Source organism: Oncorhynchus masou, unplaced genomic scaffold (genome assembly GCF_036934945.1).
Source record: "Oncorhynchus masou masou isolate Uvic2021 unplaced genomic scaffold, UVic_Omas_1.1 unplaced_scaffold_942, whole genome shotgun sequence".
Taxonomy (NCBI): Eukaryota; Metazoa; Chordata; class Actinopteri; order Salmoniformes; family Salmonidae; genus Oncorhynchus; species Oncorhynchus masou.
The window spans coordinates 144652-157003 of record NW_027015912.1 but is presented as its reverse complement, the minus strand read 5'-3'; the positions used below and the strand labels follow the sequence as shown (position 1 = coordinate 157003).

At 43.1% G+C, this 12352-nt stretch overlaps 1 protein-coding gene across 1 annotated transcript; it reads left to right on the top strand.

Moving 5' to 3' along the window:
• The first annotated feature begins 3555 nt into the window (after positions 1-3555).
• yeats4 (YEATS domain containing 4) lies at positions 3556-6825 on the top strand. Its single transcript, XM_064964270.1, has 7 exons — positions 3556-3776; positions 4063-4182; positions 4294-4360; positions 4450-4544; positions 4937-5026; positions 5157-5244; positions 6413-6825. The coding sequence occupies exons 1-7, from the start codon at positions 3726-3728 to the stop codon at positions 6580-6582; spliced, it is 681 nt and encodes a 226-aa protein (XP_064820342.1). The 5' UTR covers positions 3556-3725; the 3' UTR covers positions 6583-6825.
• The last annotated feature ends 5527 nt before the right edge of the window (positions 6826-12352 follow it).

The following is a 12352-nucleotide window of genomic DNA, read 5'->3' as shown; positions in this document are numbered from 1 at the left end:
TTCATTACCCTAATGTTAATGACACAAGTAGAACAAAATGATTGACTTATATGGAATTATTTTAGTGATAGATGAACCTTCACAGATCTGGACAATACTACTACTACTGTGAACCGAATTGGTCTCTTCTCTGCAAACTTGTGCTCCGATTGGCTGGCTGATGTACTGCACTGATTTCTCATTGAGTTGCTTGTCTCACTGGTTTAGGCCAGTGAGGATTGTGGTAGCCTGGTCCCAGATCTGTATATATTTTGGCCGAGTCTTGACTCGTTGTCTTGTCTACATTGAATAGCAATAACAATGCCAGACTGGTTGGCTAAAACGCATACAGACCTGAGTGGTATACTACAAAGCAGGACCAATGTGTTAGCCAGCTAATTTGCTTAAATATTCTGAAATAACTGAATTTTTGGGGGGGGGAAAGAAGCTTGACTCCACAACCAAAAACACATACCTAAGTTCAGCTTTTTTAATGAGCCAGAAAATCAAATGTTGTTTATCAAAGTTAGCTGGCTAATGCATTGATCCTGTTTTGTAGGATCCCCTTCTGGGACCAGGCTGAGGGTCTGGGTGTTGTAAATGGATGGGGAATTACACTAGTGAGGGGCTGGGTGTTGTAAATGGATGGGGAATTACACTAGTGAGGGTCTGGGTGTTGTAAATGGATGGGGAATTACACTAGTGAGGGGCTGGGTGTAGTAAATGGATGGGGAATTACATTAGTGAGGGTCTGGGTGTTGTAAATGGATGGGGAATTACACTAGTGAGGGTCTGGGTGTTGTAAATGGATGGGGAATTACACTAGTGAGGGCCTGGGTGTTGTAAATGGATGGGGAATTACACTAGTGAGGGTCTGGGTGTTGTAAATGGATGGGGAATTACACTAGTGAGGGTCTGGGTGTTGTAAATGGATGGGGAATTACACTAGTGAGGGTCTGGGTGTTGTAAATGGATGGGGAATTACACTAGTGAGGGTCTGGGTGTTGTAAATGGATGGGGAATTACACTAGTGGGGGTCTGGGACCAGGCTGAGGGGCTGGGTGTTGTAAATGGATGGGGAATTACAGTAACAAGAGTATTCAAGTGAGGTGTCCATTTTGTAAAGCATGAGAGCACAATTCTTCCCTGGCTTCTCAGGGTCTGTGCACTGACTGGTCTGCCAGATTAAAATAACTGATATTGATGCCTGTTTTAAGGCAGTAAAAACCTACCTCTCTACTCCCATGTATTTTCTAAATGGCCCTGATAGACATTAGTGGTGCTCTCCTGCTTGCTTTGTGTTGACACTCTAAAGATAGATATTTAGGTTGTTATTGTGGCTAGAATCATTCACCGAAACAACTCAGTCAAATAAACGTTTTTTTTTTTTTAATTTTACTGGTTAGACTTTACATCCAACTATTGGCACATAAATATCTCCAAGTTTTTATCAATATTGCCCACCAGCTACAAAATTGCATTTTGAGGACTTTACAATGTGTTTGACATGGAATGTAATTGAATGGAACTTTAGTAAAGTACTCCTTCAGGTAAAGTTTGCATGACAGACACTTCGTTTTTTATACGTGGGACTTTTGTATTGCATTTTATTGTATAAATGCACTGAGATATTGAATATGGTGCAGAGCATTCATAGTGCTCTATGTAGCTAGTATACCATGTTTATTGTGCTAATGGACTGGTTCTCAATGCTTTGTTACCTATTCGCGGATCATTACGAAAAGCTTTCCAGCCCCAACGTCTTTTCAAACCGGGTGAATATTTGAGTGGAGCTGGTTTGATACGTCAATACTGTAGATATGTACGCAGTCGACAAGTGTTACTCATACTCAATTAGTGTTGTCATTTTGTACATATAATAATGCATCCATCTTAGATATTGCCTTCAAATACTTCTTACAATCAGATCCAGAGTTTTACCTGATCAATTTCTCTCTCGGACGTGTTCAGGAAAATGATTTTTTTTTTAAGGTGCACTGTCTTGTTTTGAGTGGTTTCAATAAACTAGTTTCCTCCGTCTTTGATGTCGGGCCACGTGAACCATTAGGCCAAATGTTACTGTTCCTGACATTGCTGATTTGGCTTCACCAAATGTACACTTAATCAATAGAATGCAATGTATGAAGGCTGGAATAAGACCGGAGGATATCACTGAGGTCTGTAGTTTTTCTGTTTTGTGAAACTATTGTAATGGTCTAATTCACTCAAACTTAAAACCATGTTTTTGTCTTCTCATGTATGATTGACACGATAAAAAGGGGGTGAACTAGTTATAGGCACTTCAACGATCTTGATTTTCTTTATTTATATATAATTTACTCATAGTTACACTTACACCAAATGCTGAATTGTACAGTAGGCTGTAGTTGTTTTTGCCCTGATTTATTTTACAGCTCCGTGACGTTCACCCGAAGGTAAGTCGTCGGTTCCAGATCCACGAAGAATGACGGCTGCACATTTTCTGAAGTAGTTGCTATTCAATATACTTAATATGTTCCTCTTCGCGTTATAGCAAAGTAAGGAAATCATTAAAGTGATGGAACTACACTTACATGAATAATTGTTATCAAATATACAAGATAAATGTCTCAATCAGACAGGATTGATTATTGCATTATTACACTGCACACTAAAACACTGTCAATGTGTGTTATTTCAGATTATAGTGCTATTTTAATTATATGATTTATTAGACTATTTGCAGTAAGAATAAAGGCAGTAGGTTCTCTGAGTTTGTACCACCTTGTGCCTTCTCAAAAAATAAAATAATCGAAACTACATTGTGACTCCATTTATTCTGTTTATTAGTTACGATATGAGGCTTTTGGATATATTTATCCAAATTGCAACGATCGCAAACAAGTCAATAGCTGGTCAAGACCGTGTGTAAAGCAGTTGGTGTTGGCGAAAGGCTGGCAGGTGGTAATCTGGTGGTTTCATTTTTGCAAACGACTTGATATCGCCATCTGCCGGCCTTTGGGCTCCAGTTGGTGAGAAATGCTTATTAAAAAAAACAACTTGTCCGAAGCCTTGGCTCACATGAAACACATTTTATTAATTTCAGTAGCCGATGTGGACGTCAGTTTGTGGGATTATGTATAACATGCTCACTCGAAGAGAGTCTGCAGAATAATTCGGAACGGGTCGTTCACCAGCTACCCGGGAAACCCTCTGAATCATGTCATTGGAGAGCAAACGGGAGCAGATCTGCCTGACATTTGCTACATACTTCACTAAACTGATCAATGCACACACCATATTGCCGAGGGGCCTTAATAATTCCGTCTTTAAAGCTCCTAAAATGTATTTTCTTTAGCTGCCACCCCAAACATTGTCGTTGTATTATTGTTGTTTTGTATATGTTGCATAGTTTAACATTGTATTACATGTTTTGCTAGTTTAGGATTTTACTATTTGATGATTGTAAATTGGTTTACACAATTCAGTCTATATGACTGCAATACATTTACTACTACAGGGCACAAAGCAGAACATTAGACAAGAGGACCGTAACCGTTTTAGCTCCCGTGTTCACATCGGACCACAAACAATGTAACGTACTTCCGGTGCTTGTTTGGCTGGCAATTTGAAATGTGTACAATGTAAAATCGTGTTGTTTTCGTAGATTTAATGGCAGTCTTATTAAATGACACGTTCCAAATCACTACTACAAGAGTCCTATAGTGACATATACGAGTTTAACGCCACTTTCTAGTCTCTATACTATGTTTAAAAGGATGGCTGAATTTGGACCAGATTCCGGGGGTAGAGTGAAGGTAGGGGATGGATGTCAATAATATTTGATACCGGTAACTATAATATGATCGATAAGTTTTATGTTAATAAGAGACAATTTGACTAAGTGTGTTCCCTAATTATAATATATTTCCTTTTTAATAAGTCTATGGAAGCGTGTCAGTGAAGTGCTTGTCGTGAAGACACGGTTGGAAAGGCAGGCAACAAACCGCATCACTTCTTACTATATTTGCCAGCCGGTTCACCATATTATCATCATTGATCTACATGATGTTGCAGAAAACATCATTTGTCTGTTATCCACAGGGTGTTACGATCGTCAAACCCATCGTATTCGGAAACGTTGCTCGGTATTTTGGAAAGAAGCGAGAGGAGGATGGACACACTCACCAATGGTCTGTGTACGTGAAACCATACAGAAACGAGGTAAACTCAACTGTCATCTTGGAAAATGGATGGTGTTGACTTCAATGTTTCATATGATAATGATATTGATCATTGGATAATACAGTATTGACCTGACCAATTATATTCCAGGATATGTCTGCATATGTGAAGAAAATACAGTTCAAGCTACATGAAAGTTATGTGAATCCACTCAGAGGTAAAGTTTGTAATGTATCCACCTATTAACAGTGATGTAATTTGTCATGAATGTAGGGCTCATGGTGTTCTCTTTCTGATCCGTCGTAGTCGTGACGAAGCCTCCGTACGAGATCACAGAGACGGGCTGGGGAGAGTTTGAGATCATCATCAAGATATTTTTCATCGACCCCAATGAGAGGCCGGTGAGCGGTGCTCGACTATGTCATTTAGGGACCTCGTTCAAATCAAACTTGATTATTATAGCACCTTTTTTTAACAGAGGATGAATTTCAGAGTGCTTAACACAATAACATAATAGGAAGGTGAGAAAAATACAATACGTTTTCTAAATTAGGACACATTAAAATAGTAAAACAATAGTTTAATAACAGTGGACTTGAGACTACATTTTCATTGTACAATTGCATTATTTTTATGATACAATTCCCCCAGTTACATGTCTGTCTGTCTGTCTGTCTGTCTGTCTGTCTGTCTGTCTGTCTGTCTGTCTGTCTGTCTGTCTGTCTGTCTGTCTGTCTGTCTAATCTATCTATTAATCTAATCTATCTATCTATTAATCTAATCCTATCTACAGGTGACTCTCTACCACCTACTGAAGCTCTTCCAGTCTGACTCCAGTGCCATGCCCAAGAAGACTGTGGTCTCTGAATTCTATGATGAAATGGTGAGACATTTTATTTATTTATTTTTCAAACTGAACCAAAGAGGACATGAGAAAGGCAGTGAAACCAAGGTGAGGAAAGAAAGCAGAGAGGCCCCGTCTCAACTCTCTGTCCTTCCTGTTCCTCTCTCAGATCTTCCAGGACCCCACAGCCATGATGCAACAGCTCCTTAGCACCTCTAGACAACTGACCCTGGGGGCCTATAAGCACGAGACTGAGTGTGAGTAGCACACACACACACCTGTACATTTAGTACCTCTAGACAACTGACCCTGGGGGCCTATAAGCACGAGACTGAGTGTGAGGAGCACACACACACACACACCTGTACATTTAGTACCTCTAGACAACTGAGCCTATAAGCATGAGACTCACACACACACACCTGTACATTTAGTACCTCTAGACAACTGACCCTGGGGGCCTATAAGCATGAGACTGAGTGTGAGGAGCACACACACACACACCTGTACATTTAGTTCCTCTAGACAACTGACCCTGGGGGCCTATAAGCACGAGACTGAGTGTGAGGAGCACACACACCCCTGTACATTTAGTACCTCTAGACAACTGACCCTGGGGGTGCGAGACTGAGTGTGAAGCACACACACACACACACCTGTACATTTAGAGCCTATAACGAGACTGAGTGTGAGGAGACCTGTACATTTAGTACCTCTAGACAACTGACCCTGGGTGCCTATAAGCACGAGACGGAGTGTGAGGAGCACACACACACACACACCTGTACCTGTAGATTCATGTCTTTTTTAACCCTCGTCGGGCAAATGTGTTTCAATGCAAATTACAGACATCATCAAGTAGATTCTCTTCTCTTTTTTCTTGAGGGGCTGGTTGGGGGCCCGGAACATAATTACAAGTCATTTGTAGACTGCAAATTGACCTCAAAGAAGCCCAAACAGATATAATATTTGACTAAAACACCATTTCAAACCTGGCTTACATGTGTATATATAATCACATCTCTCTATCATACATGGGAATACTTGAACACATTTTCCCAAATGAAAATCATTTGGAGCTGATTTCTTGGTGTTGTTAGTCTTTTATGTCCAACAATGAAAAATAATTGCTCAGAAAACTTGGGGAGCCTATTAAAACCACCCGTGGGCTAAATTCGGCCAGCCGGTCCCCAGTTGGGGAACCCTGCAGTAGGGGCTTAGATTAAAAGTCCATGGCTGCGTTTACACAGGCTGCCCAGTTCTGATCTTTTGCCAGATCAGATCCTTTGTCATTGAGATCACAATTGGACTGCCTATGTAAAGGCAGCCAATAAAACCCAATGTCTTTGTCCTCGTTGTTCAGTGACACCACAGCAGTGCTGAGTGGACAGTGTCACTGGTGACTGACCCTTCCTGTGCCTGTAGTTGCGGAGCTGGAGCTGCGGACGCGGGAGAAGCTGGAAGCAGCGAAGAAGAAGACCAGTCAGGAGATCACAGACCTGAAGGATAGACTGAAGGCCAGCAGAGAGACCATCAACTTCCTGAAGGGAGAAATACGCAAGCTGGAGGAGGAGGACCAGATCAAAGACCACTGATACACACACACTGGGTGAATCTCAATTGTATTTTCTTGATTCCTCATACCTTCTCTCCTTGCATCCTTCTCAAAACTCATTGGAACACAAGATATGAGGTTCCTTGTCTTGGATCTTCTCTTCCTATGTGTTTTGAGAAGGAGATGAGAGAGGACGCAATGAATCATGGATATACAATTGAGACACACCCTAAATTCCAAATCAACCTATTGGCCATCTTCCCTAGGCACCCCTGTAGATCTGAAAGGGCACACACACACACCTGTACCTGTAGATTCATGTCTTTTTTTTTTAACTGGATAGGTGGATAGGTGGATGGAGTTTCCGCCTTTTTTCTTCCACCTATCCAGCCCCTTCAGAGCAAAGGGAGGTGCCAGAGAGGAGGGGCTAGGGATGGATTTGGAAATGGCCCTAGTCTGGAATCCACACAGAATATCACTCCATTTTTACGATTGTTTAATTCCATAATAGAATATCTGTCATTTCTCAGATGCTTTCATCCACAGTGACTTAGTCATGCGTGCGTATGACTCCACAGTGACTTAGTCATGCGTGCGTATGACTCCACAGTGACTTAGTCATGCGTGCGTATGACTCCACAGTGACTTAGTCATGCGTGCGTATGACTCCACAGTGACTTAGTCATGCGTGCGTATGACTCCACAGTGACTTAGTCATGCGTGCGTATGACTCCACAGTGACTTAGTCATGCTTATGACTCCACAGTGACTTAGTCATGCGTGCGTATGACTCCACGGTGACTTAGTCATGCGTGCGTATGACTCCACGGTGACTTAGTCATGCGTGCGTATGACTCCACGGTGACTTAGTCATGCGTGCGTATGACTCCACGGTGACTTAGTCATGCGTGCGTATGACTCCACAGTGACTTAGTCATGCGTGCGTATGACTCCACAGTGACTTAGTCATGCGTGCGTATGACTCCACGGTGACTTAGTCATGCGTGTGTATGACTCCACGGTGACTTAGTCATGCGTGCGTATGACTCCACAGTGACTTAGTCATGCGTGCGTATATTCGTCGTACGGGTGGGTCCCTGGAATGGACTCCAGTATCCTGGCCGTACTGTCGCCATGCTCCTCCTGCCACAGGACCTCACGTCATTATGGATGATTGCACTGACAGTAGAGACACGTAGAGGCATTCAGTTTGAATTCCAGACTTAACACTGCCTGGCAGAATGGTTTTATATGATCATGTACATAATAAACAAGACAACTGAAGATAATCCATGTTCGTTTCACCCCCACTCTCAATGCCACTCAGATTTACCACAGATGGCTCTCAGTGCAACATGTCACATTTCTGTAGACTGGTCTGAATGTGAATAGGTTTTGAGCTTCTGTTTTTAATTTGTCTTTTCTTTTTTTCTGTAAAACTCAAACCAGTTTTTCTTTGATTTCTCCTATGTTCAAAATGTTAGAACTGCTGGATCAAACATGTCTTAGATGCTATTCAGGGTTGTTATTTTGTCAAGGATTGATCTCTTAAACACATCTGGATAGCCTGGCCTACTGTCTCGGTATCAATACATACCCTTTTGATATTTTATCTTTATTTAACCAGGCAAGTTGGTTAAGAACAAATTCTGATTCTCAATGACGGCCTGGGAACAGTGGGTTAACTGAACAGAACGACAGATTTGTACTTTGTCATCTCGGGGATTTGAACTTGTTACTAGTCCAACGCTCTAATCACTAGGCTACCCAGCTGCCCCATATGACCTCACTTCTTGATCACCATTTAGATAAAAGATCGAGAACGACAGCAGGCATTTTCATTTCTGTTGGAGAGCGCGGAACTATTGCTTTCCTTGTAGGAGACCGGAGCGCTGTAATGTTTAATGAATATACAGCCTCTGCATTACCCTTCCACCACCACTAGAGAGCGGTGATGAGCAAATATTTATTGGAAGTGGGAGGTGGCAACAATTGTTTGTATTGGAAGAGGGAGGTGGCAACAATTGTTTGTATTGGAAGAGGGAGGTGGCAACAATTGTTTGTATTGGAAGAGGGAGGAGGCAACAATTAGAAACAAAGTGTGAGTGAAGAAGGGCAGGGGCTTTTTGCATCAACAACATGTGCATAGCAGCATTAATAGAGTATTGTATTATTACATATTGAACAACATTCCTTTATTCTGCATTTCACTTACATTTACATTTAAGTCATTTGGCAGACGCTCTTATCCAGAGCGACTTACAAATTGGTGAATTCACCTTATGACATCCAGTGGAACAGCCACTTTACAATAGTGCATCTAAATCATTTAAGGGGGGGGTGAGAAGGATTACTTTATCCTATCCTAGGTATTACCTCCCACTCTCTTACTCTCACCTCCTCTCCTTCCCTAAAGAGGTGGGGTTTCAGGTGTCTCCGGAAGGTGGTGATTGACTCCGCTGTCCTGGCGTCGTGAGGGAGTTTGTTCCACCATTGGGGGGCCAGAGCAGCGAACAGTTTTGACTGGGCTGAGCGGGAACTGTACTTCCTCAGTGGTAGGGAGGCGAGCAGGCCAGAGGTGGATGAACGCAGTGCCCTTGTTTGGGTGTAGGGCCTGATCAGAGCCTGGATTACTGCGGTGCCGTTCCCCTCACAGCTCCGTAGGCAAGCACCATGGTCTTGTAGCGGATTACGAGCTTCAACTGGAAGCCAGTGGAGAGAGCGGAGGAGCGGGGTGACGTGAGAGAACTTGGGAAGGTTGAACACCAGACGGGCTGCGGCGTTCTGGATGAGTTGTAGGGGTTTAATGGCACAGGCAGGGAGCCCAGCCAACAGCGAGTTGCAGTAATCCAGACGGGAGATGACAAGTGCCTGGATTAGGACCTGCGCCGCTTCCTGTGTGAGGCAGGGTCGTACTCTGCGGATGTTGTAGAGCATGAACCTACAGGAACGGGCCGCCTTGATGTTAGTTGAGAACGACAGGGTGTTGTCCAGGATCACGCCAAGGTTCTTAGCGCTCTGGGAGGAGGACACAATGGAGTTGTCAACCGTGATGGCGAGATCATGGAACGGGCAGTCCTTCCCCGGGAGGAAGAGCAGCTCCGTCTTGCCGAGGTTCAGCTTGAGGTGGTGATCCTTCAATTGTCATTGTAGTTTTGTAATGAAAACGAATTCCCTAGTGGCATCTAAATCTAAGACATGGTGAACGCTGCAGTGGGTTTAGTAGATGGCCGACTCATTTCATTTCACTCTTCAAAACACAGAATACCACGAGTTAGTTAGAGGGTACAACTGAACAGATTGTGTGGCCCTCAACCCACACATCTCCAAAGAGATCTCCCACTCTCTTTACCTCTCACTCTCTTTCCCTCTCACGCTCTTTCCCTCTCACTCTCTTTACCTCCCACTCTCTTTACCTCCCACTCTTTACCTCTCACTCTCTTTCCCTCTCACTCTCTTTCCCTCTCACTCTCTTTACCTCCCACTCTCTTTACCTCTCACTCTCTTTCCCTCTCACTCTCTTTCCCTCTCACTCTCTTTACCTCCCACTCTCTTTACCTCCCACTCTCTTTACCTCTCACTCTCTTTCCCTCTCACTCTCTTTCCCTCTCACTCTCTTTACCTCCCACTCTCTTTACCTCTCACTCTCTTTCCCTCTCACTCTCTTTCCCTCTCACTCTCTTTACCTCTCACTCTCTTTACCTCCCACTCTCTTTCCCTCTTTCTTTACCTTTCACTCTACCTCTCACTCTCTTTCCCTCCCACTCTCTTTCCCTCCCACTCTCTTTCCCTCCCACGCTCTTTCCCTCTCTCTATCCTTCTCATTCACTTTACCTCTCACTCTCTTTACCTCTCACTCTCTTTACCTCCCACTCTCTTTACCTCCCACTCTCTTTACCTCCCACTCTCTTTCCCTCTCACTCTCTTTCCCTCTTTCTTTCCCTCTCACTCTCTTTCCCTCCCACTCTCTTTCCTCCCACTCTCTTTCCCTCTCACTCTCTTTCCCTCTCACTCTCTTTCCCTCTCACTCTCTTTCCCTCTCTCTATCCTTCTCATTCACTTTACCTCTCATTCTCTTTACCTCTCACTCTCTTTCCCTCACTCTCTTGCCCTCTCACTCTCTTTCCCTCTCCCTCTTGCCCTCTCACTCTCTTTCCCTCTCTCTCTTTACCTCTCACTCTCTTTACCTCTCACTCTCTTTACCTCTCACTCTCTTGCCCTCTCACTCTCTTTACCTCTCATTCTCTTTGCCTCTCACTCTCTTTCCCTCACTCTCTTGCCCTCTCACTCTCTTTCCCTCTCACTCTCTTTCCATCACTCTCTTTCTCTCTCACTCTTTCCCTCTCTGCCTTGTTGAACGCAGCATAGCGTAACACTGAATTACAGTACATCTCAGACATTGAAAAGGGAGAGCCATGTGATTACAGTGTTTGGTAATGACACGCGAGGTATAATAGTAACTGATCTGGGACAGCTTGAAGCATCGACGTGACGTCCCAAATGGTACCCTATTCCCTTTATAGTGCACTATCTCTGGGGCTCTTGGTCAAAAGTAGTGCGCTACATAGGGAATGGGATGCCATTTGGGACGATGCAGGCCGTGTCAGACCACAGTCCTGTAATCTCCCCATCTTCTTCTCCATCATTGGTTCTATGGAGACCTAGTCATCGTATTGTTAGTCATCGTACAACTATACAAGGACTCTCTCTCTGTTTCACATACACAGGGAGATAAATCTCTCTCTCTTTCACATACACAGGGAGATAAATCTCTCTCTGTTTCACATACACAGGGAGATAAATCTCTCTCTGTTTCACATACACAGGGAGATAAATCTCTCTCTGTTTCACATACACAGGGAGATAAATCTCTCTCTCTTTCACATACACAGGGAGATAAATCTCTCTCTCTTTCACATACACAGGGAGATAAATCTCTCTTTCACATACACAGGGAGATAAATCTCTCTTTCACATACACAGGGAGATAAATCTCTCTCTTTCACATAAACAGGGAGATAAATCTCTCTCTCTTTCACATACACAGGGAGATAAATCTCTCTTTCACATACACAGGGAGATAAATCTCTCTCTTTCACATACACAGGGAGATAAATCTCTCTCTTTCACATACACAGGGAGATAAATCTCTCTTTCACATACACAGGGAGATAAATCTCTCTTTCACATACACAGGGAGATAAATCTCTCTCTTTCACATACACAGGGAGATAAAGCTCTCTCTCTCTTTCACATACACAGGGAGATGAATCTCTCTCTCTTTCATATACACAGGGAGATAAATCTCTCTCTTTCACATACACAGGGAGATAAAGCTCTTTCTCTCACATACACAGGGAGATAAATCTCTCTTTCACATACACAGGGAGATAAATCTCTTTCACATACACAGGGAGATAAATCTCTCTCTCTTTCACATACACAGGGAGATAAATCTCTCTCTCTTTCACATACACAGGGAGATAAATCTCTTTCACGTACACAGGGAGATAAATCTCTCTTTCACATACACAGGGAGATAAATCTCTTTCACGTACACAGGGAGATAAATCTCTCTTTCACATACACAGGGAGATAAATCTCTCTCTTTCACATACACAGGGAGATAAAGCTCTCTCTTTCACATACACAGGGAGATAAATCTCTCTCTTTCACATACACAGGGAGATGAATCTCTCTCTTTCATATACACAGGGAGATAAATCTCTCTCTTTCACATACACAGGGAGATAAAGCTCTTTCTCTCACATACACAGGGAGATACATCTCTCTCTCTTTCACATACACAG

Coding starts and splice junctions, on each gene's coding strand:
- yeats4 (XM_064964270.1), top strand. CDS start 3,726: ATGTTTAAAAGGATGGCTGAATTTGGACCAGATTCCGGGGGTAGAGTG. Junction 4,183..4,293: donor TGAAACCATACAGAAACGAG/GTAAACTCAACT, acceptor ATTATATTCCAG/GATATGTCTGCATATGTGAA. Junction 4,361..4,449: donor TTATGTGAATCCACTCAGAG/GTAAAGTTTGTA, acceptor GATCCGTCGTAG/TCGTGACGAAGCCTCCGTAC.